We start from the raw sequence: 25457 nt of genomic DNA, 5'->3' as shown, positions 1-25457 counted from the left end.
TCTCCCCCTGCCCCTTTTTGGCTGATTCTCTTTTACAGTGACAAGCATATTTTGGTCTTCTGTATCACCTGCCTGTTTACTGTCGCATTCAGTGAGTATTTCAGGAGAAATGGTTTGTTTGTTTCTACCTCTCCTGAGTGGGTTTCTTCTGCCCCTTTCCAGCTGATTATCTTTTATGGTGACAACCATGGCTTGGTCTTTTCTATCAGCTGTCTGTTTACTTTCACATTCTATGGATGTTTCCTGAGAAATGTCTTGCTTGGTTTTCCCTCTCTTGGGCAGCATTCTCTTTGCTACTTTTTGCTTCCTTGCTGGACAATACTTTGCAGGAGTCTGCAAACCTTCCAAAGGCACCTCCTCAGTTTCATTAGGTTTCTCTTCTTTTTGAACTTCATCTAAAGAACACTTTCCTGGGGCAGAACTAATGCTGTTTGCTGTTGGGCCCTCATATGTAAGTGGAATGTCTTCCAGAGGCAATGTCACTGAACATACAGGAGCAGCTCTTCTCCCCCTGCCCCTTTTTGGCTGATTCTCTTTTACAGTGACAGGCATATTTTGGTCTTCTGTATCAGCTGCTTGTTTACTGTCACATTCAGTGAGTGTTTCAGGAGAGATGGTTTGTTTGCTTCTACCTCTCCTCGGTGGGTTTCCTTTTGCTATCTTCTGTCTTTTTGGTGGACTGTGCTCTAAAAGAGGTTGCTCACTTTCCAAGGGCATCTTAGGCATTTCATCAAGATTCTCTTTAGTCTGAGTTTCTTGCAAAGAACATTTTCCTTGGGTAGAACTAAAGCTGTCCACTGTTGGACTCTCTTTTGTAAGAGCAACGTTTTCCAAAAGAGGTGATATCTGGCATTCAGGAACAGCTCTTCTTCCCCTGCCCCTTTTTGGTCGATTCTCTTTTACAGTGACAAGCATATTTTGGTCTTCTGTATCAACTGTCTGTTTACTGTCACATTCTGTAGTTGTTTCCTGGGAAATGGCTCGCTTGATTCTTCCTCTCCTGGGTGCTACTGTCTGCCTTCTTGGTGGACTATGCTCCTCAGGAGTTTGCACACTTTCCAATGGCACCTTTTGCGCTTCATCAGGATTCTCTTCATTTTGAATTTCCTGCATGCCTGGCTGTGACGCAATGGAAGTACTCTTTTGTTCTTCATAAGCACCATCCTTATCTCCAAGCATATGTTTTTCCCCAAGTGATACAGAATTATCACACAGAAGATGAACTTTCATCCCTTTCCTTCTCCTAACATTATTTTCTTTAACATCTGTTGCAGTCTTTTCCAAAACCTGTGTTTTAGGTGTTGTGTGTCTTAGACTTTCCTTTTTAGCCTCATTAACATCTGTGTTTGTTGTAAACAATTCTGCTTGTATTGAAGCAGCCTTTCCTCTTCTATTTCTTTTAAGTATGACATTTTCAGCGCTTTCCACTCCTGAAGTTTCAAATTTTTGGTTTTTTATTTTGTCTTGTATTTCTGCATTTTCTTCTAATTCTAAACTTGCCTTAGTTTGTTGAGCTGCCTTTCCCCCCTCACTTTCAACTGCAGATGTGTTGCTTTCAGATTCTTGCTTTAGATTTATTTCAGTGATGTTCTGGTCAAAGTTTTCATTAGCCTGCACACAATTGACTGATTCTGCTCTCTGGGTGCTGCTTGTATGCCTCTGTGTATTTTTTGCATCATGTTCTTTTACGGATCTGGATTCATCAGCTTCCCCTCTTCTAGTTCTTCTAGCTGAAGGCAATGGTCCAATGATTTCTATATCTACTGCCCCAGAATTTGCAACTGTTTTTTTCACAAAATCAATTTTGTGTCCGTTTTCAGAGTCCATTCCCTTTAGCTGATGGCTTTCTGAAACACACTTTATTTCAACAGGTTCTATCACTGCTTCTGATTTTAATTCACTAAATGTGTTACATGCAACATGTCCCAACTTGTCTTTTAATTCTGAAATATTTTTACTGTTGTCCTTTGGTTTTGGCAAAGGAGATATTCGTTTAGGTGATGATTCCAGTTTTGCTTCTTTATTTTCACAGTCATTTCTCATGGACTCTTAAAAAAGAAAAGCACATTCAATGTTATTTCTCAGGATATGGTGATTGTGAAGAGTAGTAAACACACTTATTAGCCAAGAAGTCCCAGAGGAATACTACATTGCTTCATAAATTTGCTTTTATATTTTGCCACGTGATATTTATATCTTGTGCTATTAATCATTCTTAACTTTAACAATACACCACTATTTGCAGATTATGCCACTTTACAGTGCTTTCCCAAACCTTCATATTCCAGAATCTCATAAATAAAATTATTCAAGTTTTGTTGTAATTATGAAGAATGCTTCAAGATGAATAAAATGCAACCAAGTTAAGCACTTCTTAGCCACACATAGCCTTAGAAATACTAAGTTACATTTAGAATGGGCTCACGATTTCACCTAAACATTACTTAGTGATGGGTTCTTGTAGTCCTATGCTGGAATTCAAATCCAATGTGTGCCGTTAGATGAGCCCTGGCTTGTTTGTTCAAAAGAACCCTTTGCACAGAGCTCCCACACTTACAACCTAATGTGCATTATCTATACACTCAAGAATCAATGTGTAAAAATCATGCAAGTCAGCTTCATCCATTACCCTTTCAGATATTCTAAAAAAGGTGAAGGTAAAGGACCCCTGACAGTTAAGTCTAGTCGCAAACGACTCTGGGGTTGGGGCGCTCATTTTGCTTTACTGGCAGAGGGAGCTGACGTTTGTCCACAGACAGTTTTTCCGGGTAATGTAGCCAGCATGACTAAGTCGCTTCTGGCGAAACCAGAGCAGCGCACAGAAACGCCGTTTACCTTCCCGCCTGTTTATCTACTTGCACTTTGACGTGCTTCCGAACTGCTAGGTTGGCAGGAACTGGGATGGAGAAACGGGAGCTCACCCCGTCGCGGGAATTCGAACCGCCAACCTTTTGATCGGCAAGCCCAAGTCTTAGTGGTTTAGACCACAGCACCAGCTGTGTCCCATTCAGATATACTGCAAGCATCAAATTGGAACACCAGTAAAATAAGGATCCCATTTTCAATCAGTCGCTTTCCTATTGCCATTGTGTGCTTTAGGACATAAGGTGCACATAAAGCGGTACAATGACAACAGATTTCGATGCCCACACATTAAAAAAATTAATCTCTATAACTGGACCTAATTAATTCGTTCCGCAAGTCTCTTCGTCTTGCGGTTTTTTCGTCTTGCGATGCACGGTTTCCCATAGGAATGCATTGAAAATCAATTAATGCGTTCCTAGGGAAACCGCCTTCAGACCAGGTCCGGGGACAGTCTGTCCCCGGACCTCTTCTGAAGGCTGGGGGGGGGGGTACAAGGGCTTTTCTTCCCACCCCCAGCATTTTAAAAAACCCTGGGACAGCGGAGGACTTCTCCGCTGTCTGGGGCGATCTTAAAATGCTGGCGGGCGGCATTTTAAAATCGCCCCGGACAGCGGAGGACTTCTCCGCTGTCCGGGGCGATTTAAAAGCCCCTGGGAAGGCAGGCAGGGGGGACAAAGACTTTCGCCCCCTGCCCGCCTTCAGAAGGTGTTCCCGCCCCCCGCCCCGCAACAGCGTTCCGAAGTGGGGCGGCTGGGGCAGGTGTCCCCGCCCCCCCTCCCCGCTTCGGAACAGCGTTCCGAAGTGGGGCGGCTGGGGCAGGTGTCCCCGCCCCCCTCCCCGCTTTGGAACAGCGTTCCGAAGTGGGGCGGCTGGGGCAGGTGTCCCCGCCCCCCCTCCCCGCTTCGGAACAGCGTTCCGAAGTGGGGCGGCTGGGGCAGGTGTTCCCGCCCCCCCCCCCTTCGGAACAGCGTTTTAAAATGCTGGGGGTCGGGAGCGAAGCGCTGCCGACCCCCAGCATTTTAAAATCTTCCCGGGACACGGGGAGATTTTAAAATGCTGGGGCTCGGCAGCGCTTCGCTCCCGACCCCCAGCATTTTAAAACCTCCCCGGGACACGGGGAGATTTTAAAATGCTGGGGGTCGGCAGCAAACGCTTCGCTCCCAACCCCCAGCATTTTAAAATCTCCCCGGGACAGAGACTTCTCTGCTGTCCCTTGGAGATTTTAAAATGCTGGGGGTCGGCAGCGAACGCTTCGCTCCCGCCCGCCAGCATTTTAAGATCGCCCGGGGCAGGCGGGGGGAAGGCAGGCGGGGGGGAGCAAAGACTTTTGCCCCCCGCCGGCCTTCAGAAGAGGTCCTCTTCTGAAGGCCGGCTGTGGGCGAAAGTCTTTGCTCCCGACCGCCAGCATTTCCCTATGGGCTTTCGTCTTGCGATGCAAGCCCATAGGGAAATTCGTCTTGCGAAGCGCCTCCAAAACAGAAAACCCTTTCGTCTTGCGGGTTTTCCGTCTTGCGAGGCATTCGTCTTGCGGGGTACCACTGTAGTTTGTTTGCAATTGGGAGCAAGGGAAAACATAACTATTAAGAATTCATTCTCTTTGCTTGACTGCTCCCCAGAAGAACAGTCTTATATACAGTGCAATCCCAGACTACAACATCACACAAGATTTTCAAACATTAATGTTCATGGCAGTTTACAGCCACATGGTAGTTTATCACCCATTAGTCTGAACAAACTGTGATAGCTGTTGATGATGTATCAATTCCTCTTCCCGCTAATGATTTATTACATGCTACCTTTACAGATGGGGACACGGGTGGCGCTGTGGGTTAAACCACAGAGCCTAGGACTTGCCGATCAGAAGGTTGGTGGTTTGAATCCCCGTGACGGGGTGAGCTCCCATTGCTCGGTCCCTGCTCCTGCCAACCTAGCAGTTCAAAAGCACATCAAAGTGCAAGTAGATAAATAGGTACTGCTGTGGCGGGAAGGTAAATGGCGTTTCCATGCCAGAAGCGTCTTAGTCATGCTGGCTACATGACCCGGAAGCTGTACGCCGGTTCCCTCTGCCAATAAAGCGAGATGAGCGCTGCAACCCCAGAGTCGGTCACGACTGGACCTAATGGTCAGGGGCCCCTTTACCAAATGCAAGAGAAGGTACCCATGCTGAAAGATGGCAGCAGGAACACAAGAAGCCCTACCAATGTTGCTGGAGCACATGCCTTGGAAGCAGAGCATAAACCCTTTCAATAAGGACTCATTTTCTCCAGGGAAGCAGAAATGAACAGATACTAATGGTCAGGGGTCGCTTTACCTTTACCGATTAGTAGGCAAAGAAAGAAAGATGCCATGAAGACATTTTCAACTTTAAATTATACTAGTATTCTATAAATCTATATTGCATGGTTCAATAAACCCACATACATTCTTGCAATAGGGAAGCGAGCACCTATGCTTCCATGTAAAATCCTGATTTCCTTCCCAGTCTCCAAGAAGTAAGATTCTTTCACTCTGGCAAGCTGTGCTTCCGTAAAAAAACGCAGCAACTGTCAACAAAAATCAGGCAGGAACAGAGGAACTACACCTCTTTTCTTCTCTATATTGAAGTATAGAAAATTTAAAAATATAATGAAGAGGGAAGGTTCGGACCTGATCCCTGCATCAAGTCTTGATTGGGCCCAGTGCTAGCCAATGAAAGCTGCAAGACTGGCTTGGGATCCATCAGTTCTGGGCTATCTCAGCCCTACCCCTTGGAACACCCTATTTGTGGCTTTCTGCTGGGAGGGGGTTCTCTGACTGGCTCAGCATGAAGAGTAGGGCAGCGGGACACCTGTGCTCAATTCAAACCCCCAGTATTATATATTTTGAAACACTTGGGGAAAGGGCCTTATTAGGGCTCTGCATATATGCTGCTACACTACAAGCACTGAGTTCACTACAAGATCTCACTAGCTAGTTCGAATGATTTCTAACTAGAAATGGACCTTCAGTACCCAGCATACCCATTTCCCCCGTTGCTGAGAATAGCAAAACAGAATTAAGCAAATCTAATCTAAATTTAAAAACCCATCATTGTGGGGTGGGAGAGGGCGGAATTAAAAGACTAGTTCATAATTAAGACTAATATGAGTTTGAGAAATTACTAAATTCACATGCTTCCAGATTAAACAGGTAAATAGGGATTTTAGCAAAAGAGCAACTTTCATTCGGGGGCATTTAAAACCAGTATTAGTATGATGAAATGACTGCGTATTTTTGGACCATTATATGATGGTATCACTACTGTATTACACTTGGTTTAGATATTGACCTACCTTTAAAATAATATCACAGTGCCATCTGTTGGCAAAACTGAGAGTTGGTAAATTGGCATGGATAAAAATCTTACTATAGTCAAGAATGGGTAAGTTGCCAATGTTAAAAACCACTTAGTGCCTTATATTCATCACTTTCCTGTATGCATGTTCGCAATATAATTTTCTGGCAATTAGGGATTGATAAGACTGAGCAGCTTTTATTTCTTAAAGTTTTACTGTACACCTAATGCTGTACTACAGACAAACACACACTATAGGTTTTACATACAATTTAAAAAATGCTAGCTATTAAATCTGCCCAGATTTGCATATAAAAATAGTTAAATGCAAGCGGAAAGCTTATTTTGATCATGCGGTGACTGTTTCTGACTAACAGATGTGCTGTGTGAGGAAAAGCAACTAACTCCTAATCTGTTGTCACTTCCTCATGCCTGGGAGCAGAATGAACCAGAGCTAGAACTAGGGTAATCTGGATGTGCCCAAGGATACTCAATTGGGAGCTTTGATCTTAGCAAAGGCCCAAAAGGGCTTTGCAAGATTATTCTCTCAGACTGCTCCCCCTGCTCCTTGCAGGTTGTGCATTCCTACAGCTCTGAGCGTCTTGCTGGGTTCAATATCACCTAGGGTTAGTCCAGTCCTAACCTTACACTTTTAGAGGACTGGGAGCATATCAGAGTAGCATGCTGCAGTGAAACAAGAAGGCTATTGCCATCCTGCCCTGCTTGTGGGCTTCCCATAGTGATCCGGTTGGCTACTCCGGGAAACAGTATGTTGGCCCAGAAAGCCTTTGGGTTAGCTCCAGCAGGTCTTCTTAAAAAGTTAACAAAACAGCACCAATCTATTTTATCCTTCCATTCACAGTTCTGTGGATCAAAGCCATAAGAAAGTCTTATAGCAAGTGCCATCTTAGGATGTGAACTTCCTCATGTGATAGGATAAATATATCTTAAGATGGCACTAGCAGCCAATGGTTTTTTACGAAATATACTTGGAACTTTGTGACATACATGCACTTTCTCCATTACTACAGCTTTATCCTTGCAAAAACATAGATACGTTGAGATATATTGACTAGTTGAAGGGCACCAAGTAAGATTCATGGATGAGCAGAGATTTAAACATAGGTCTTTCTGGCCCGTCACTGACTTAAACAGAATGCTACTTTGTACAAACTAGGTTTGATTTTGTTAGAACAGCATGTGTTTGTTTCAGACAGTAAAACCAACCAAGTTCTTTATATGACCAATCCAACCATTTTCCATGGGATGCAAGTGAACTCCTTATAGGCTTGCAAAATATTTGGTACTGTACAAGAAAAAAAATCATTTCACCAAAACACTAACAATTTACCTGTAAAACTTTCATTTAAGTCATCATGTTTCTTCAAAGGATAGTTGATCATCACTTTAGGGACTTGTACAGCAGCATTCACAATACTGGTATGAGCTTTTCCAATCACAATTGGAGCAGGGGAATTTGCATATCCTGTAGTAAAGTGACCCTGGACTTTTCTTATTGGCGTTTTTAGCATGGAAACATTGTTCTGAAAACAAAATATACAATTAAACCTTTGAGTCTGATCACTGAGGCTCAGAGTGCATGTAAGTCCTGGTGCTCGCAGCTCAATTACCATTTACTTCAAAGTTGGATACAATTCTGAATGTCAAGTCCAGCATGCACAATAAATCCAAGCAAAAAAAAGCAGACAGAGCTTTCATCCATTTTTCCTTCTTGAAACATTTTGCTGCTTGGCAGCAGCAGAAACTACAAACATAGAGCTCACATCTGGCCAGTCACATCTTGCCTCCCCAACAACATACTAAAAATTCTCAGTGCATTGTTGCACTGTTGCTTAGGGTGGCTTTTGCCAATTCTAAGTCATTTCCATCCTTTTACTTAAGTAGTACTGAGAAAAGACTGCAAGAATAGCATGGGAAATCCAATTTTGCATATCTTATTTGATAAAGTCCATTTATGTATGTATTTAATATAGAGGTGTTTGATAATAAGAGAATAATAGTACAGAATGGTATTCAAACTGCTTAACATCCTGTAAGGCTACAAGAGTATTACACCCATATTACAGATTAGATGCTTGACAGAGTATGGCTGATCCAATGATTTCGTGGCTGAACTAAAGTTTGAACTGAACCTTCCTGGTTCATTACATGCTGTTAACTAACTACATTACATTAAGCAGCATGAATTCTAAAGGACTTAATTGTAATTGTAGTAGTTTGAATATAGAAAACTCTCTTTATTCCTAAAGTAATCAAATAGTAATTCATAGTTTGAATTATTATAATACAAGAGGAAAGCTGTGTGAAAGGCACTTGAAAACTTTTCACTTGTGGCTACATTTCCTCTCCACATATGTATCTTCTGGCTCTTTCTCTCATTGCAAAAAGCTAATATTACGTTGGAAATGCTTTAGAAGTGTCTACCCATTTACTTTCAGGATACTGGGTACTTGGTAATTGTTTGACAACAAACAGTAAGATGTAGTCCTGTTTCTCAAGCGGAGATCTGCTTTGCATGTGCGCAGACAATGTTGGCTAGAAGCCATTGTTCTTACAGATCATTCAGCCTGTTTTACTTAACCTACAAGCTTTTAAGTAGCAAACACAGCTCTTAAAACATTATTTCTTTTTGCTTGTGGCCCAGTGTGTGGGCAAGCCACTTTGGTTTGTGGACAAAACATGGTCTTGCTCCATCTACCAGACATTGGCTGCCTTTCTACTTGCTCTCATCATGCACCTAGAATTCATCTCCATTCATTTTACCATATCCTCTCTCAAAAGAAAATATGATGCATACTCATTAACATTAGCAACATCAACTTATCCATAATTTTCCCAAGCCTAGTTTTAACCTACTTTACAAACTGCTGTGCTTTATATTACTCATATATACTCCAATGTGGTAATTCAGGCTGGTTTCATTATCCAAAAGGCATGCACACCAAGAGAACACATCTCCAAACTCAGAGTAGGGGGAAAGAATCTGATCTGCACATTTGCTCTGGAATTCCATGCAATTATTGGGGGGGGGGGGCAAGGTGGAGGACATTTGAAGCTGCCTTATACAAAGCAGAACTATTGGTCCATCCATCCCAGTGATGTCTATTCTGACTTGGTGGAATAGATCTCAAGTTGTCTAGAAGTGCCAGGGACTGAAACTGGTACTTCATGGATACAGACCATCTATCAAAAAGCTAAAGGCCCTTCCCATCCCTGGTTTCAAAGAATTCCAGACTCTGGCATTTAATGACTGGAAAATGGAATGCTTCAATATATTTACTAAATGCAGGGTATTAGTTTTGATCACTGCTAGAGAATTACCTTTGATGGTTTTGTTGAGTTCTTCTTGGCTGACCTCTTCTTGGCTGATCTTTTAAGACCACATTTTGCAGCACTGCTTACTTGAGATTTTGGAACACCCTGTTTCACTATATCTGCCCAAGACTTTGCAACTGGAATGATAATTGTTCAAGATTGCTAGTTATTTCTATGCTTAAAACACATTTTTAATAAAACCAACATTTTCTAGATTTGTAGATTCATTTGTTCTAATGCATTTTTAAGCCAGGGTTGTCAGCCTGATGCCCATGAAGGCTTTCATTAGTACCTCTGGACATGTGCCAATTCCAAGCTTTATTTTTTTAATTAAAAAACCCACAACTGTCTAGCCCTCCCACAAATAGGGGACAAAATGTGCATGTATCTTCTAAGCCAGTGTTTCTCAAACTTGGTCCCATCATCCCTGACCACTGGTCTTGCTAGCTAGGGATTATGGGAGTTGTGTGCCAACAACAGCTGGGGGCCCAAGTTTGAGCAATTTCTGTGAAATGAAATTGAGTGTGGTGTGACCACCTTGTATATTTGTCCTGGTACTGAGTAATGTCCCGTTACAGCATTGGTGTTATCTCCACAATCAGGATTAGTAGGACCTAAATGACTTCCCATGGTTAGCATAAGATTTGAGGGTGGCTCTCTCTCTAATTCTGTGTTAGACCATACTCCTTATTGTAGCCATTTGGTGTTAGGCCACACATCTCTCATAGTAGCTATTTTGTGATGGGCACCCTCACTCTATCAAAATTCAAACTGTGCCCACTGATCCAAAAAGGCTGGTAAACCCTGCAGTCTTTTAGAATACTATATGCTGTATCTGATTGTTTTGTGGAACATCAAAAGACACTAACAAAGCAATAATGACAAACCTATCAAGTTGGCTTTGGAAGCCCCACTTTGCCTTTTAGAGTGAATTACACCCATTACTCCACTTCTCCTACACAAAGAACTTCTTGGAGTAGCATTTTTGCTCCTCTTTGTTGAACGAGCAGCTTTGCATTCTTGAACAGTAGGTTCAGATGTCTTTACTTCAGTGAACTCTTCTTCATCTCCGTTCATCTGACTGGAAAGAGCATCCTGTGCTTCTGAAGGTGGGCTGGTAACATGAGAAACTGAAAAGCGACCTCTTCTTTGGGGTGCATCAAAAGAAAAAGTGGCTGGGGGCGAAGCAACCGGAGACCTGCGTGCTGGAGGCGAGGCAACCGGTGACCTGCGTGCTGGAGGTGAGGCAACTGGAGACCTGCGTGCTGCGGGCGAGGCAACCGGAGACCGGCGTGCTGCGGGCGAGGCAATTGAAGACCGGCGTGCTGCGGGAGAGGCAACCGAAGATTTGCGTGCTGTGGGCGAGGCAACCAAAGACTTGCGTGCTGCGGGTGAGGCAACCGGAGACCTGCGTGCTGTGGGCGAGGCAACTGGAGACCTGCGTGCTGAGGGTGAGGCAGCATTCTTAGATGAACTATTCTCATGCTGAACCCCTTCAGGGAAACTCTGTAGAGAAAGAAGAGGGATTTTTTAAAAAGTTAATACAAAGAACTTCTAATGAGATATCAAATGTGGCATAGCACATAAGCAGAACTTAAACTGAGGAGACCTGAATTTGGGAATCTAGTGTACCACTTAGGTTTACAACCGTATCATACTGCAGTGGTTGAATAGATAAAATGTTCTCTATGTTGTCCTGAGATCCTTAGAGGAAGTACAGGATAGCAATTTGAAGTATAAATATCCACTTACAGATTTCAGTAGTTGCCCAGGAACTAAGTAGTTGTAACTGGTACTTCATTCAAGTGCATCTCCTTACTATAACATCTGCACAAGCTGGTTTGTTAAGACAAATTATTTTGGACATCTACATTGGCAACCGTGCCCCTATTATCTACAGAAAAGCATGTGAAGTTAGAGCTACATACTTTGACACACAAACTGTTAAGTGCTCCTTTTCAATTAACCTTTCTTTCTTGGGTAAATAGGGATAAGAAACCTTTTGGTGTCCTGCAGGTAGCAGGACCCCCCTTTGGCACCCATGAAATACCTCAGTAAGTATCTCATCAAAAATCCACAATACATAAGAAATAGCTTGCTCTTCTTGCTCAGTTTGTTTGCACTTAGCCAGCTACACCTATGAACATGTCCACATGTCACTGGATGCCAGGATTAAAGTATAAAGAGCTTCTTCCTGGGAGAGAATGCAGTAGTGGTTGGTGCATGTGCTCATGTCTTCACTAATGGGGTGGCATGTCTGCATCATTCTATAATTATGTCTCTTTTTCCATACTTTTAGACTTAGCAGCCATTTTATAATAAAAAGCTAACCCGCGGCAGCCATTTTGTGATTAGCAAGAACAGCACTTTCTCCAAATTTAAGATGGGCTCACTGGTTCAAAGTTTGGCGACTTCTGGCCTAACTCATATCAGCTCCAGTGAGTAGAGCCAATGGTTAATGATGATGAGAGCTATAATCCACCAAAATCTGGAAGGCCAGACACATGAAGAGGCCTAGGAAGAAACCACACAGACACACATCATGTCCTAGCCCAGAGAAAAGGAACCTTTTTGGATCCACAGGCCAGTCTAGCAGGCCAAATTTTACAAGTGTGCGGGGCCATCCTCCTGCTGAAATCACAAATGATGTCAAGGGATTTGGTGCTCTGAAACCCCAAATTTAAGACTTCAAAGCACTAGCAGGCAGCAAGGCACTGTTAAAAGCGACGTGTTTTTCCACATCATTTCAATAGTTGTTTCTTTGTAAATCCAGTTGCTGAAATGAAAGGAGGGACATGACACCTGAACCAAGTAGGAACATCTTCGCTTTGCATCAGCCACTGGGTTCCTGCTTTGTGCACTGCTTCAAAGGCTCCCAACAACCAGCTGATTGTTGGGTGCTTCGGAAGGGACTTAAGCTGGTTTGGCCAACTGCCTCCCTCACTTGTGGGCCAATGGGGAAGCCTGTCAAGCCAAGATTGGCCTGCAAGCCAGAGGTTCCTCAAACCTGTCCTAGCCCTTCTCCTTAAATGAGAGCTTTCCTCCTCCTTTTTTAAAGGGCACTGTCAAGCCAAAATTAAGAACTTTTATTCAGTGAGAATGCACTGCATTCATTCAAGTAGACATCTTTTCTGCTCATTTCTTTTAAATAAGATAAAACACTTATCTTTGAGAGGCCTTCCTCAAACGAAGCACAGGACAGCACACAACATGATAAAATGAAATACAATCACTACAACTACTAAATAGAAAAACCACAATACAGAACAGTAACATCAAACTACTTGCTCCAACCCACGATGGAGTCATGTTGTCCCTTGCTGCAATTTTATTTATTTTTACTCATAATCCAACTTTTAATAAAAATGCCAGTTCTCAAGAGTTATTGTACAGCAGGTGAAAACAAGGGAGTGGGGCTAGACCCCACTCATCCCATGGTGGAAACAAGTCTTCCCTTGCTAGCATTTGTCAGGGAACAAGACCTCTGAAGCAAATGGTCAAGCAACTGGAACTTGCTCAACCCACGCTGGAAATAATATTTCCCTGCATTCAAGATCATAAACCTGTCTCAAGGACACTTCATTTACCCTGACAACTTCTGAATTAAAAAATTTTAGGCAGGGATCCAATACCTACTTACTTGTAAGCCCCATTGGAAGGAATGGATAATATCCAATTATATTGTGGCATTAGAACAAATTTACTCTCAAGGGGGCCTTCTTCCCTGCACCCCAGCTCTCATGTGTCCACCAATCCTGCTTCAAAGTCTTTGGACCCTCTGGAGATTTGGTGCGGGGGGGGGGCATACAGAGCAACAGGGGAAGGAGTTTTCTTACACAATGTTGGATTTCACCCAATGGGACTTATATCTAAGTATGCATGTACAGGATTGTTAGAAACACACACACACACACACGAAGAATGAGAAGCAGAAGACTTGATCTGGGTGCTTTTGAGGCATTTCAGTACAGAAAATTATTTACCTTGATTCGAGATTGTCTAAATTTCAAAACCGCTCGAGGCGAGTTTCCAAATGGCAAGCTCAGTCGTGCTGGAGTTGCACCTCTTTTAAGTGGTGAGTTTGGAGGTAAGCATTTATCAAACAGTTCAGGACTCAAGTGCCCACCAAAGGACACCCTCTTTCTCTTTCCAAGAGGCTGAATTAATATGTCAGGTTCTTCGTCCTTCCGCTTTTTAGGTGATTTCTTAACTTCTACAAAAGAGCAAAACATACCAAATTCAATATACCAAGTTACAAAGCTAATCAGAAGGTTGATTCATTTTAGGTAATTTATCTAAAAGAAAGACAGAAGAAAGTTATTCTGAATTCCAACATAAATATTTAGCTCCAATCACAAAGGGAGTAAAAGGTAAAAGTAAAGGACCCCTGGACAGTTAAGTCCAGTTGGCTTCAACTATGGAGTACGTCGCTCACCTCCGCTTTCATGCCGAGGGGGCCAGCATTTGTCTGCAGACAACTTTTCCAGGTCATGTGGCCAGCATGGCTAAACCACTTCTGGTGCAATGGTACACCATGACGGAAGCCAGAGAGCATGTAAATGCCATTTACCTTCCCACTGCAGTGGTACCTATTTAACTACTCGCACTTGTATGCTTTTGAACTGCTAGGTTGGCAGGAGCTGAGATAGAGCAATGGGAGCTCACCCCGTAGCACTGCTGACCTCATGATCAGCAAGAGGTTTGGTGGTTTCAGAATGTAAAGGTAGGCTATTGTTGATTTTTGTTTACTATGTTAAATAAGCAGGATTACTTGATAGCAGGGATAGACTAATTAATGAAATCTATTGGATTTGTCCAAAAACACGTAAAAATATAAGTTTTCAAATTGCCTTGATATTGAGGTATTTTGTACGTTTACCTGCAATGACGATGCTTTAGGTTATATGAAATACTTTTAAAGTGTGAAAGCTGACATGGAACTTGCTAATAAACAATAATAATAAACAAATATTATTATTGGAACCAAATGGAGAATGAGGTATCCTATTCAAACTTGTAGTTGGCTAAAATAAGGAACATCACAGAAACTGATATAATGACCAAGAAGATAGTTAAGTGATGAAAAAGATTTTTTTCTTCTGTGAATTGGTTACTACATACTGAGTGTCAGTATAATTTGAATATTATTTATTGTTAATTCATTGTTTTCTGGAGTGATAACTAAAATTTCATCTTTTATGTATTTGCACCAATTCAAGAGCACTGGAGATTTTTTTCTGTGCATACAAAAACCTGTCACAAAAGATTGCAGGTCTTTTGGACCCCCCTGATTAACTTTTAGTCTAGGGCATGGATAGGCAAACTAAGGCCCAGGGGACAGATCCGGCCCAATTGCCTTCTCAATCCAGCCCGTGGATGGTCTGGGAATCAGCATGTTTTTACATGAGTAGAATGTGTGCTTTTATTTAAAATACATCTCTGGGTTATTTGTGGGGAATAGGAATTCGTTCACCCCCCCCCCCATATAGTCCGGTCGCCCACAAGGTCTGAAGGACAGTGGACCAGCCCCCTGCTGAAAAAATTTGCTGCCCCCTGGTCTAGGGGGTTATTTCTGCTCCAGGTTTGTTTTGTCCTGACAGAAGACTTAACATACTCATAGTTAAAATCTGCAATACTGATTTCATATTTGTAATGTTCTATAGGGTTATACTGAAACTCCTTCTACTGCGCTCCAGTAGAAGATCCCTAACAGAAACTTAGGCATTTGTTTCTGTTTCTGTTTTGCTTTCTCTTTTCTTAACACTGTCAGGTCACATATTCCGAATAGTTTTTGTTAAACTCTTGGTGATACCAACAGAAGCCTATTTTTAAAACCATAGTCACTTTGAAACTCACCTACAGGTGGTACCTAACACCAAGGAAACTAGCGCTAATACACCCAGGAACCTCACCAAAATGCTGGAGAGGGTGCACCTCCACAGGCACATACTTCCACATGTGGTGGGAGTGTCCCAAAATCCAACTGTTCTGGACAACAGCCATACAAGAAATTTGTAAAATAACTAAGCAAGTAATAGACACCACCCCAGAATTGGCCCTACTAAACATCTTCCAAGACAACAATGCCCATTTACACCACAAAGAACTCATAACCCACCTGCTCTCAGCAGCCAGAAACACCATAACCAGACACTGGAGAGACCTGTCAGGAGTAAGCATGGACCAATGGTACCAAATAGTATGGGAAACAGCCCTACTAGAAAAATTAACTAATAAACTGAAACTGACACGGGGACAAACAGAAGAAGATGCCTTCACCCCGGTATGGCTCCCCTTTATCACACACACAGCCCAACAGGACAATGACAATAATCCACCAACAGCATACAAATCAATATGGCTAACCTGATCCAAAACACCCACCCACCTCACTCACACACGAAAACCAAGATCACCACAGCCAATCACAAGCAAACAATCACACCCTAGGCCAACCCCAACCTCTCTCACCACCAAAGGAACACAAGTGAACAACAAAAGCACGCTGACACCAAACTCTACATACATTAAACATAATAGAAACACCGCCACCCAATCCCACCCTTATCCATCTTCCCTCTCTCCACCCCCCTTTCTTTTTCTCTCCTTTTTTTATTTTTATTTTTATTTTTATTTTCTTCTCCCCCTAATGCCTCAACAAATGAAACGGATTTGTAAAAATGTTACATGGGGAAAAAATATATATGAGGCACTACACTTCTGTAAAACAAGAAAATCCTTAATAAAATATTTTAAAAACTCTTAAAAAAAAAAAAAAGTTACAGCTGTTCATGCCATCCAGCCTAGAAGGCTCCCTCCCTTCTGGCGCCGACCGAAGGGCAAGAGGCATGCTGATGGTTGGGGTGACCAGTGATTTCCCTACAGATATTCATAGAATCATAGAACTGTAAATGATCATGAAGAATCATCTAGTGCAACTCCCCCTGAAATGCAGGAATATGCAGCTGTCCCATCCAGAGATTAAACCTGCAACCTTGGCATTATCAGCACCACACTCTAACCAATTCATCCATATTAAGCATTAAATATCTGTTCTTTTTAAACATATGTCGTCCCTCCCCCCATCTTTTTTAAAAAAGGGAAGCTGGCTTATGCCAAGTCTGAAACTTCACCCATTCAGTAGCAGGGATGAGAGGCAGAATTTGGTTCAGGTCATATTTAAAGGCCTACAGAGGCAAGCATGAAGAAAGGCAGGACGATCATGGGTTCATCTCCAGATGTTTCACAAGAAAATACACGCTGCCCCCTGGTATCGACCCTGCTGCAGTCCGCTCCTCCCTTTCCCCCGATGGCATGTTGACGATAGAGGCTCCTTTGCCCAAGCCGGCCATTCAGTCTGCTGAAATCCAGATCCCTGTCACCTTTGAGGCGCATGCCCAAATCACTCCGTCAGGAGCCAAGAAACCAGAAGAGGCTCCCAAGGTGTAATTGACGGGTGGGAGTTTACCACTCGGGTTTCGAAAACGGGCAAACCCTCCTGTATCCCTTTTTTTGTAAAGACAGAGACCTCTGCAACAGCGCCACAAATAAAGTTGTGTTTTTTTAAACCCCCCCCCCAAAAAAAACAAAAAAAACCAAAACCATAGTCACTTTGAAGTAAATCATCCCCCCCCCCCAGTATGCCCTTAAAGAGGTCTCTTGGACCTAAATACAAGACTGATAGTCAGAAAATGAGTGTATGATGACACTTCAGTATCAAAATAGTAAGGATACTTTCTGTTAAAGTAAGATTTTAAAAACAGAACTAGTAAGAGATAAAAATTGAGAAAAATCTGTTGGGGTTATTTTTAGTGCACTGTACTTCTCTTAATCGTAGTAACCAAATTCCTTTGGTATTCATACAAGTTTTATAAATAGAATAACCAACAGACTTTGAATAAAACTACATAAAGAGAGCAAAATTACAAGTTCAAGAAAAAGTCATGACAAATTTCTGAAACAATCTCAAAATGATAGTCTTAGGCTTGTACTGCAAGTATTTACCTGACTTTCTTTTTATAATAAATGCGCTTGTCACATTCAGTTCTGAAGCAGTCTCACCCTCTGCTGGCACTGGTACATTATTTTCATGACCTGGTATATAGTGTTTATTATCAAAACTCTGGTTGTGGGCCTTCATTGTTGGTTCTTTTATTTTATCATCCTCCTCCTCCTCCTGGAGCCAGTTTCCCTCTTTTTCAGGTGGCTGGTTAGGTGTGCACATGCAACCTGTTCCAGAAGTATCTACAGGAACTTCTAATGACTCCTCTGAATTGATATGCATCTGCTCTGTAGAAAAACGCCCATTTAAAAAGTCTTCATTTTGCTTAATGCTCCTCCGGGGGCTTTTACTGTTACGACAGCGAAATGAATAGGCAATGATTCCAGAGTTTCTATCTTTTTGTGTGTTGTTCATACCAATCTCATTTGTTGCTTTCAGAGTATGCATTGGTTCTATGGCCAGCACTTCATTCTTGCCTTTTATTTTAAAAAACTTACGTGGACTAGAATAAGTTTGAAAACTCTCCTTATTAGACTTTGGTATGGACAAAATGCTTACAAATGATCTGCAAGTATCTGTTAAGTTAGCTTTGATTTCCACACCAGCTGTCTTTGTTGGCTCTTCTTCTGACTTTTCAGGGCGCCCTGCTCTATCTGCAGGTTCCAATGATACTATGGAACATGATTCATGGAAATACTTTGCACTTTGTCTACTTGCTGTTAAATCTGTATCATTACTTGCATTTTTAATTCCTTCAGTTCCATCTAGTTCATTCTCTTCTGCTTTCTTGAAATTTAACTGATTGGTGCCTTCACTTTCTTGCTTCCGTTCTGCAGCATAACCTTGAAGACCCAAAGATGATCTTTTGGATCTGTTCCTTTCAAGAGATCTTGGATTTGATATCACACTGTTTATTTCTTGACTTTTAATATAACGAGAATGTTCAAATTCATTCCAAATTACACCTTCAGTCTTCTTAGTTTGACCAGTTTCAGATATCCTGCGTGGTATCTGAGATGCAGCTTCTTCCAAGGTATCATTACCATCTTTTCTGGCTAAGTGTTCTTCTTTTGACTGCAGAAATGTTTCATTGCTAACATCTTTCTCTGCTATTTTTGTATCAGGTTCGTGCTTCACTAATTCATAAAGTTCGCTAAAGGGAGACATTTCGTTTTTCCTTTCTGAACTGAAGGTTTTGTATGTAGATTGGGGTGTGCCATACTGTCCAGTAATAAATTCTTGAATTTTTGTCTTGTCACTTTCATTAGTATTCCGATTTTCCCAGTCAAGTTTCTTTTCTAAGAAGAGATTTTTAAAAGAATACATTTTTAAACAATGTGTTCTTTAAAAGTATTTCTATTTTTGGTATAATGCTTAAGTTAGATGAAACAGTGTTACCAAATTCTACAGTCAGTTAAGGTTCTGATCATAGGGCAAATATATTTTTGAGGAATTAAGTAAAATCAACAACACCTGCTTCTACATATAAAATAAGATTTAACATAAAAGTCCTCAACATACAGCTCAGACATTCACAAATGCACTCATATGAAGCTACTTTGCAACCGATACTGAGAATAGCATGCCCATAGTGAATGGATTCTTAAAACTTATCCGTGTATGCAATAGACTCTCTCTCTCTCTCTCTCTCTCTCTCTCTCTCTCTGTGTGTGTGTGTGTGTGTACACTGACAAACATCAGCATAATCTGTAATATAAAATTAAGATTTATCTACTTGTGAACTCTAATCATAATCCAGAGCAAACAAAAAAAGTGGCTGTCTGAATATCAGTTCCCGCTTCTTCTCTTTTGCCATGCCTGGATCAGCTGACAATACAACCTGCAGTGGAACTGGCAGGAAATAGAACTGGAAGGGGTTTTCTCAGCCCACAAGGTGTATTCTCTAAAATATTTTGCTTCCTGTTACTGGAGAGATGGGTGGAGACAACCCATATCAAGGATCACATTCATCCCTACAGGAGAAACTAATTCACCAAATCTTGCTTCATCTGTTCCCTCCTACAGCAGAATCCCAGTAAATGCTTTGATTTCAACTACTACGTATCTGTTTATGTAGCTTTACATTTTCTTACCATTCAAGGCCTAACAGTGGTAAATAAGCTAAAATAACTACCAACCAGAAATCTGAGGACTTTTAGATTCTGAATTCCGACAGTGCAACAACTCCTCCTGTTCTTCCTGCAGAATATGAAGAACCTGTAAATTTGTACACAATGTATCAGATCAATGAATGTTTTATTTGTTTTAGAAGTTCACAAAATTGTGCCTATGGAAAGTATTACCGTATTTTGCGCCCCATAAGACGCTCCGGCCCATAAGACACACCTAGTTTTTTGGGGGGGAAATAAAGAAAAAAAATTTTATTTCCCCCCCCCAGGTGCGGGGCTGGAAGAACCAGGTCGGGGAACAGTGGGAAGGCACGCTCTGCCTCCCCGTTGTCCCCCGAGCTTGTGGGGCTGGCGATGGGGAGAAGTGCACCAGTCCCGGGAGGGCAGGCAGCTCTGCGCCGCCATCCCGAGCGGGGCAGGACTTAGCGCCCCGCTCGGGATGGCGGCGCAGACCTGCCTGCAGTCCCGGGACGGGAGGCAGCTCTGTGCCGCCATCCCGAGCGGGGCGGGACTTGGCGCCCCGCTCCGGATGCCGGTGCAGACCTGCCTGCAGTCCCGGGACGGCAGGCAGCTGTGTGCCGCCATCCCGAGCGGGGCGGGACTTGGCGCCCCGCTCCGGATGCCGGTGCAGACCTGCCTGCAGTCCCGGGACGGCAGGCAGCTGTGTGCCGCCATCCCGAGCGGGGCGGGACTTGGCGCCCCGCTCCGGATGCCGGTGCAGACCTGCCTGCCGTCCCGGGACGGCAGGCAGCTGTGTGCCGCCATCCCGAGCGGGGCGGGACTTGGCGCCCCGCTCCGGATGCCGGTGCAGACCTGCCTGCAGTTCCGGGACGGCAGGCAGCTGTGTGCCGCCATCCCGAGCGGGGCAGGACTTGGCGCCCCGCTCCGGGTGCCGGTGCAGACCTGCCTGCAGTGTGCCGCTCGGGATGGCGGCGCAGAGCTGCGCTGGTCCCAGGACTGCAGGCAGCTCTGCACGGCCACCGGGAGCGGGGCGGAGCTTCTCCCCCGGCTCCCGGTGGCCGGGCAGAGCTGTGCTGGTCCCAGGACCGCAGGCAGCTCTGCCCGGCCACCGGGAGCGGGGCGGAACTTAGCGCCCCGCTCCGGATGGCAGCGCAGAGCTGCGCTGGTCCCAGGACCGCAGGCAGCTCTGCACAGCCACCGGGAGCGGGGCGGAGCTTCGCCCCCGGCTCCCGGGCAGAGCTGAGCCGGTCTCCCGAGGGTTGCGCAGAGCTTCCTGAAGCCTGGAGAGCGAGAGGGGTCGGTGCGCACCGACCCCCCTCGCTCTCCAGGCTTCAGCGAAAGCCTGCATTCGCCCCATAAGACGCAGGCACATTTCCCCTTCATTTTTGGAGGGGAAAAAGTGCGTCTTATGGGGCGAAAAATACGGTAATTGGTTTATTTTTGAAGTAAATATTTATATGGTATCGAATAATTTAACTGAGTAGATTTCACTAGAACCCACCACCTCTAGCCTAGTTCCATTTATTCTTAAGAAAAAGCTTCAGCTGTTTATTTATCTTCACCCCCTAAACTAGGAGTAACAGCTATCTTGAAAATAATCTATCATCTTTGAATACAGTTGTTCTTGCATAATCATTAAAAAAATATGATATGAAAATGTGCTGTTAAAAGAATGCTTCCAAAACATCTATTAAAAGCATACATTCTCAGTAATATATTACTTTGGAGAGAAGAGTGCTGACATTAAAACGTTTCTGTGAATACAGTTGCCATCCACACATAAAAAAGGGAGACCCTACATCTGCAGGTAAAAAACCCACTTAAGGAGATTGGGAATATGGAAACCTATAGCTACATATTTCATTCAGTCCAGCAAAATGCAAAGGTGCATTTCCTTGTATTCATGGAGTTACCTGTAATGTTTCATTCTCTTGAGACCTGGAACTCCTCTTCCGTGGAAGTAATGAAGGTGGATATTCAAACCTGTTTAAAGGTATTAGGTAGGCTTAATATTGATTTGTTTATCCCACTGATGAGCTAAATACCCTGGCTGCATACCAGTTGTTGAAAACTCTTTGGGCTGGATAATGCAAAGAAAGCACCAGCCTTAACAGTCATAGAGCCAAACAAGAAGTGTAAGTAGCAACAAATTGAGTAGTCAGGGAGGTGAATAAAGGAGATGAGTTCTGGGATCAGGCTTGGCTATGAGACAGAGTCAGTTTTGGCTGCCTGAGACCTGACCTTTACAGAGAGCAGGACAAGGGGACTGTGACATTGCTCTTGCTTCTTGACTCTTGTGCAGCTTTCAATACCATTTCCCGTAGTATCCTCCTGAAATGACTCAGTGGAATGGACACTGGTATCACTGTGTTACTGGGCTTCCATTACTGCAGTCCTGAGAACAGCACCAGAAGAGTGCTTTATGAATCTCTGACAGTTATGTTATGGAGTACCCCTGGGTACAATTGTATCCCCCAGTGCTATTTAAAATCTATACAAAGCCACCAGAAGCCACATGGAGCCTGGACCTGTGCCCGGACACAGTGGTGGGACAGATGAGGGAAAGTAAGCTGAGGTTGAATCCTGCCAAGGTGGAGGCACTATAGGTGTCTGGATCCCATGTGCAATAAACTGATCAATTACGTGCCATGGATGGGGTCACACTTCAGCTGAATTAGCTGGTATGCAATTTGGGGGTGCTTTTGGATCCAGCTTTGTCAATGGAAGCCCAGGTAACCTCAGTAGTTCATGGATTAATGATTTCAAAGCTGGATTACTGCAATGCACTGTAAGTAAGTTTCACTTTTACTGACCCAGAAACTGCAGTTAATGCAGAATGCTGCAATACAGTTGCTGAAATGATTGGGATCCTATCAACATATAACACCTCTGCTCAGATATCTACACTGGCTGCCAGTTTGTTACCAGGCTAAGTTCATGGTGTCACTATTAGTATACAAACCCATAACAGTTTTGGACCACTTTACCTGTGGCATCACTTTACCCCATATACTCCCCATCAACCACTTCTATCGGCAGAACTGACACAGCACAACGTACATAACACTCATTCCGCAGTTACAAAACCACAATTTTTTGGTGTTGCAGCACCTATACTTTGTAACTCTCTACCTACTAATATCAGATAGGAGTATTGACTGTAATATTTTCAATGCCTGCTTAAAACATGTTTAGGCTAGCCTACGCAGACAAGTTGAATGATGCAATGCATTTTAATCTCCCTTTGTTTACTGATTTTAATTATCTTTTTAATGCTTTTAAATACCTGTTTTTAACTGTCTTGTACTGATAATTTTAACGTATTCTTTTTTATAACTGCTTAGAGGCTTTACTACAATCAAGCAGTATATAAAAGTTGTGAAATACAGGTGGTGACCATTTTGCATGCGTCCAATTGATGTGTGGCCTTCCATGCATGCCATTTTCTGACCCAGAAGGGGATGGAATGGGCTTACACACAATATGACTCAAAATGCAACCCCTGCACAAAGGAGTTGCCTGAACATAAAATAAACTCATTAAAAATTCCAGTGACTTGACCCAACCTAGGCAACGTGACAAGAGTAATTTTATTTAAGTAGATCCATAGCTGTGTATAGCATTGTTACCTACCTGAAAGAACGATCAATAATAGTGAATACATCTCCATGCTTTAAGTACGTAGGCTGCTGAAAAATATTTCCATTGAGTTCTGTTGGGTTTGCAGGACTTAAGTTAAACAAAGTTGCCTAAAAATAGATTTAAAAATATTCAGCTCAGTCAATTAAGAAAGGTCCAAGAGACACACAACAAATCAATACAAAAAAATAAAAATAAGAATGCATACCTCCTTATTTTCATTGACTTCGATTTTACAATGTTCTTTGGAAACCTGAGGCAGCTGAATTCTGATGTCACACTCTCTTTTCCTTTAAATATAATCATGCAGTTTTCAGATTAACATTTGTATATTACACAGAGATAAAGGGGTTTTTAATATAAAAAATGCCATAATGCTACTATTCAAATATTAGAAAAATTATAAAGACAAACTATGTAGTATTATGAAAACTGAACTTGTTTTAACTGGAAAAAAACACTAATGTTTACTGTTGGCATGCCATAAACCAGAGATGGCTAATCAATTCAGGGTCTAGAGCCACACTGGTCCAGGGTGAACCATGATATCTGCATGCCAAAGCAAGCATGCCCAAAGTGTAAATGTGTCCATGGCTAGAATTGCAGTTCGCAAGCTGCCTTCAAAAAGCTTTTATATTCTATCAATACTATTTAAAAGCCTTTTTTGATAATCTATTATTATTTATTAAATTCTGTAAAATATAAATATATACATAGGAAAGAATACATTTTATGGATCAGAACAGGGGACCTGTAGAACTGGTCGATGAAGAAATAGTATTTTTTTAATGGACAAATTGGAAGGTTGCAAAGGGAGGACACAAAAAACTTCCTGGGGAACTATATATGGCTCACAGGCTATAGGTTGGCTACCTCTGCCATAAACTTTCCCCTGCCTTCATTAAATATGCACTTGGCCACTGGTACCTATTCACGTAGATACTTGGAGAAAAGATACTCTAAACCAGAGCAACACCTGCATCCAATAAAACCCTCCAAAGATATGAAATGATAAACACAGATGTTGCCGATATCACTTGCTTATGTAAAACAGAAAGGTTGAATAACTATTGGAGTTAGTAAAGTTCAACCTTTCAGAGCAGGTTGTACAATTCAAAAATTTCTCTAAAGTTGAAAAAGAGCTCTCTCTATTGACTTTTATGTATGGTGAACTTGAAGCAGACAATCCCGAGACATTAATTCGAGAACAGCAAAGATGCTTATATCTCCAATAGCAAGTGAATGTTGCTCCTTTCATTTGACCCACTGAAAGCATGCTATTAACAATTTTTGCCCACAAAAATATTATAGCTTCACTTGAGAGTTTCAAAACTGTGAAGAAAAATTAAATTTAAACCCAAAAGTAAAGACAAATTCCTATCTACTAGCTCTCAAAAAGGTCAAATTTACACCAGTGTGCAAACCTAAAATGTGCACATTGATGCAGTGCTTAGGCATATTGACAATTTAATTGACATCTTAAGTTTTGCTGTTTTAAAGTGCAAGCAGGTACGCGCAAATCCCCAAAAGGGGCACAAAAAGGAGCAAATACGGCCCTAAAAGAGTGAAAACAGCAAAAATGGAGTCTAGCCTTTGCAAGTGCAGTCCCAGGAGCCTTTTACGCCTATGGAGAGTTGAGAGTTTAAGAAAGTAGATTTGGAGAGTGATTGTGGAGCTGGGTGGATTTCTGGCTTTTTTTCAAGCGTTTCTAGAAGTTTAACAGGTGGTTGCAGGCTTTTTCAATGGTGCCCCAATATATGTAATTTCACTTAAATATGTGGTGCCTTGGAACGTAACCTCCATGTAAATGGGAGTTTCCTGTAGCAAAGATTTTACTGTTTCCCTTTGTGAAAAGAACAGTTCAGACAATTAAATTCCAACATTCAAAATACCTTCCAATAAATAAGTCTTACCTTCCAAACAAACAAGAGTTTTTAGTCAGCGGAAAATGAGTTCCATCACTCCCATTCTTTTTAATGACAACAATTTTCCCAAAAAGTGGCATTTTCTCATCTGTAATTCCTACCTGTAAGGATTGAACATTGAGAACTCAATAAAACTTTACCTAATTAGAATATATGATGAGCACCTTTCTATTAAGACAATACACCAAGAGAATTACAATTTTCTTACACTTTTCTTAAACCCAGATTATCATGAAACTATGTAAAAGCCTCTTATCAGGTCTATAGCTACAACATATAATGCAAAT

General features: G+C 42.4%; 1 protein-coding gene and 1 long non-coding RNA gene across 2 annotated transcripts in view; one reads left to right on the top strand and one right to left on the bottom strand.

Annotated features, from left to right (window-relative positions):
- LOC308578357 overlaps window positions 1–25457 on the top strand; it is a 204628-nt gene that overhangs the window by 42860 nt on the left and 136311 nt on the right. The window lies entirely within an intron of this gene.
- Window positions 701–25271, bottom strand: LOC308578151 (proliferation marker protein Ki-67-like; the record flags this gene model as incomplete). Its single annotated transcript, XM_081178412.1, has 12 exons — window positions 25159–25271; window positions 23454–23535; window positions 23240–23355; window positions 21520–21589; window positions 19655–19733; window positions 17519–18814; window positions 13498–13727; window positions 10402–11020; window positions 9521–9651; window positions 7530–7722; window positions 948–2048; window positions 701–717 (listed from the first exon to the last, which is right to left on the bottom strand). Exons 1-12 carry the CDS (start codon window positions 25248–25250, stop codon window positions 701–703), a joined length of 4026 nt encoding a protein of 1341 aa, XP_081034538.1. The 5' UTR covers window positions 25251–25271.

Source organism: Podarcis bocagei (assembly GCF_964188305.1).
Source record: "Podarcis bocagei genome assembly, chromosome: W".
NCBI classification, from domain to species: Eukaryota; Metazoa; Chordata; class Lepidosauria; order Squamata; family Lacertidae; genus Podarcis; species Podarcis bocagei.
Note: the sequence above shows the minus strand (reverse complement) of the source record. Positions and strands in the feature narration are given on the sequence as shown.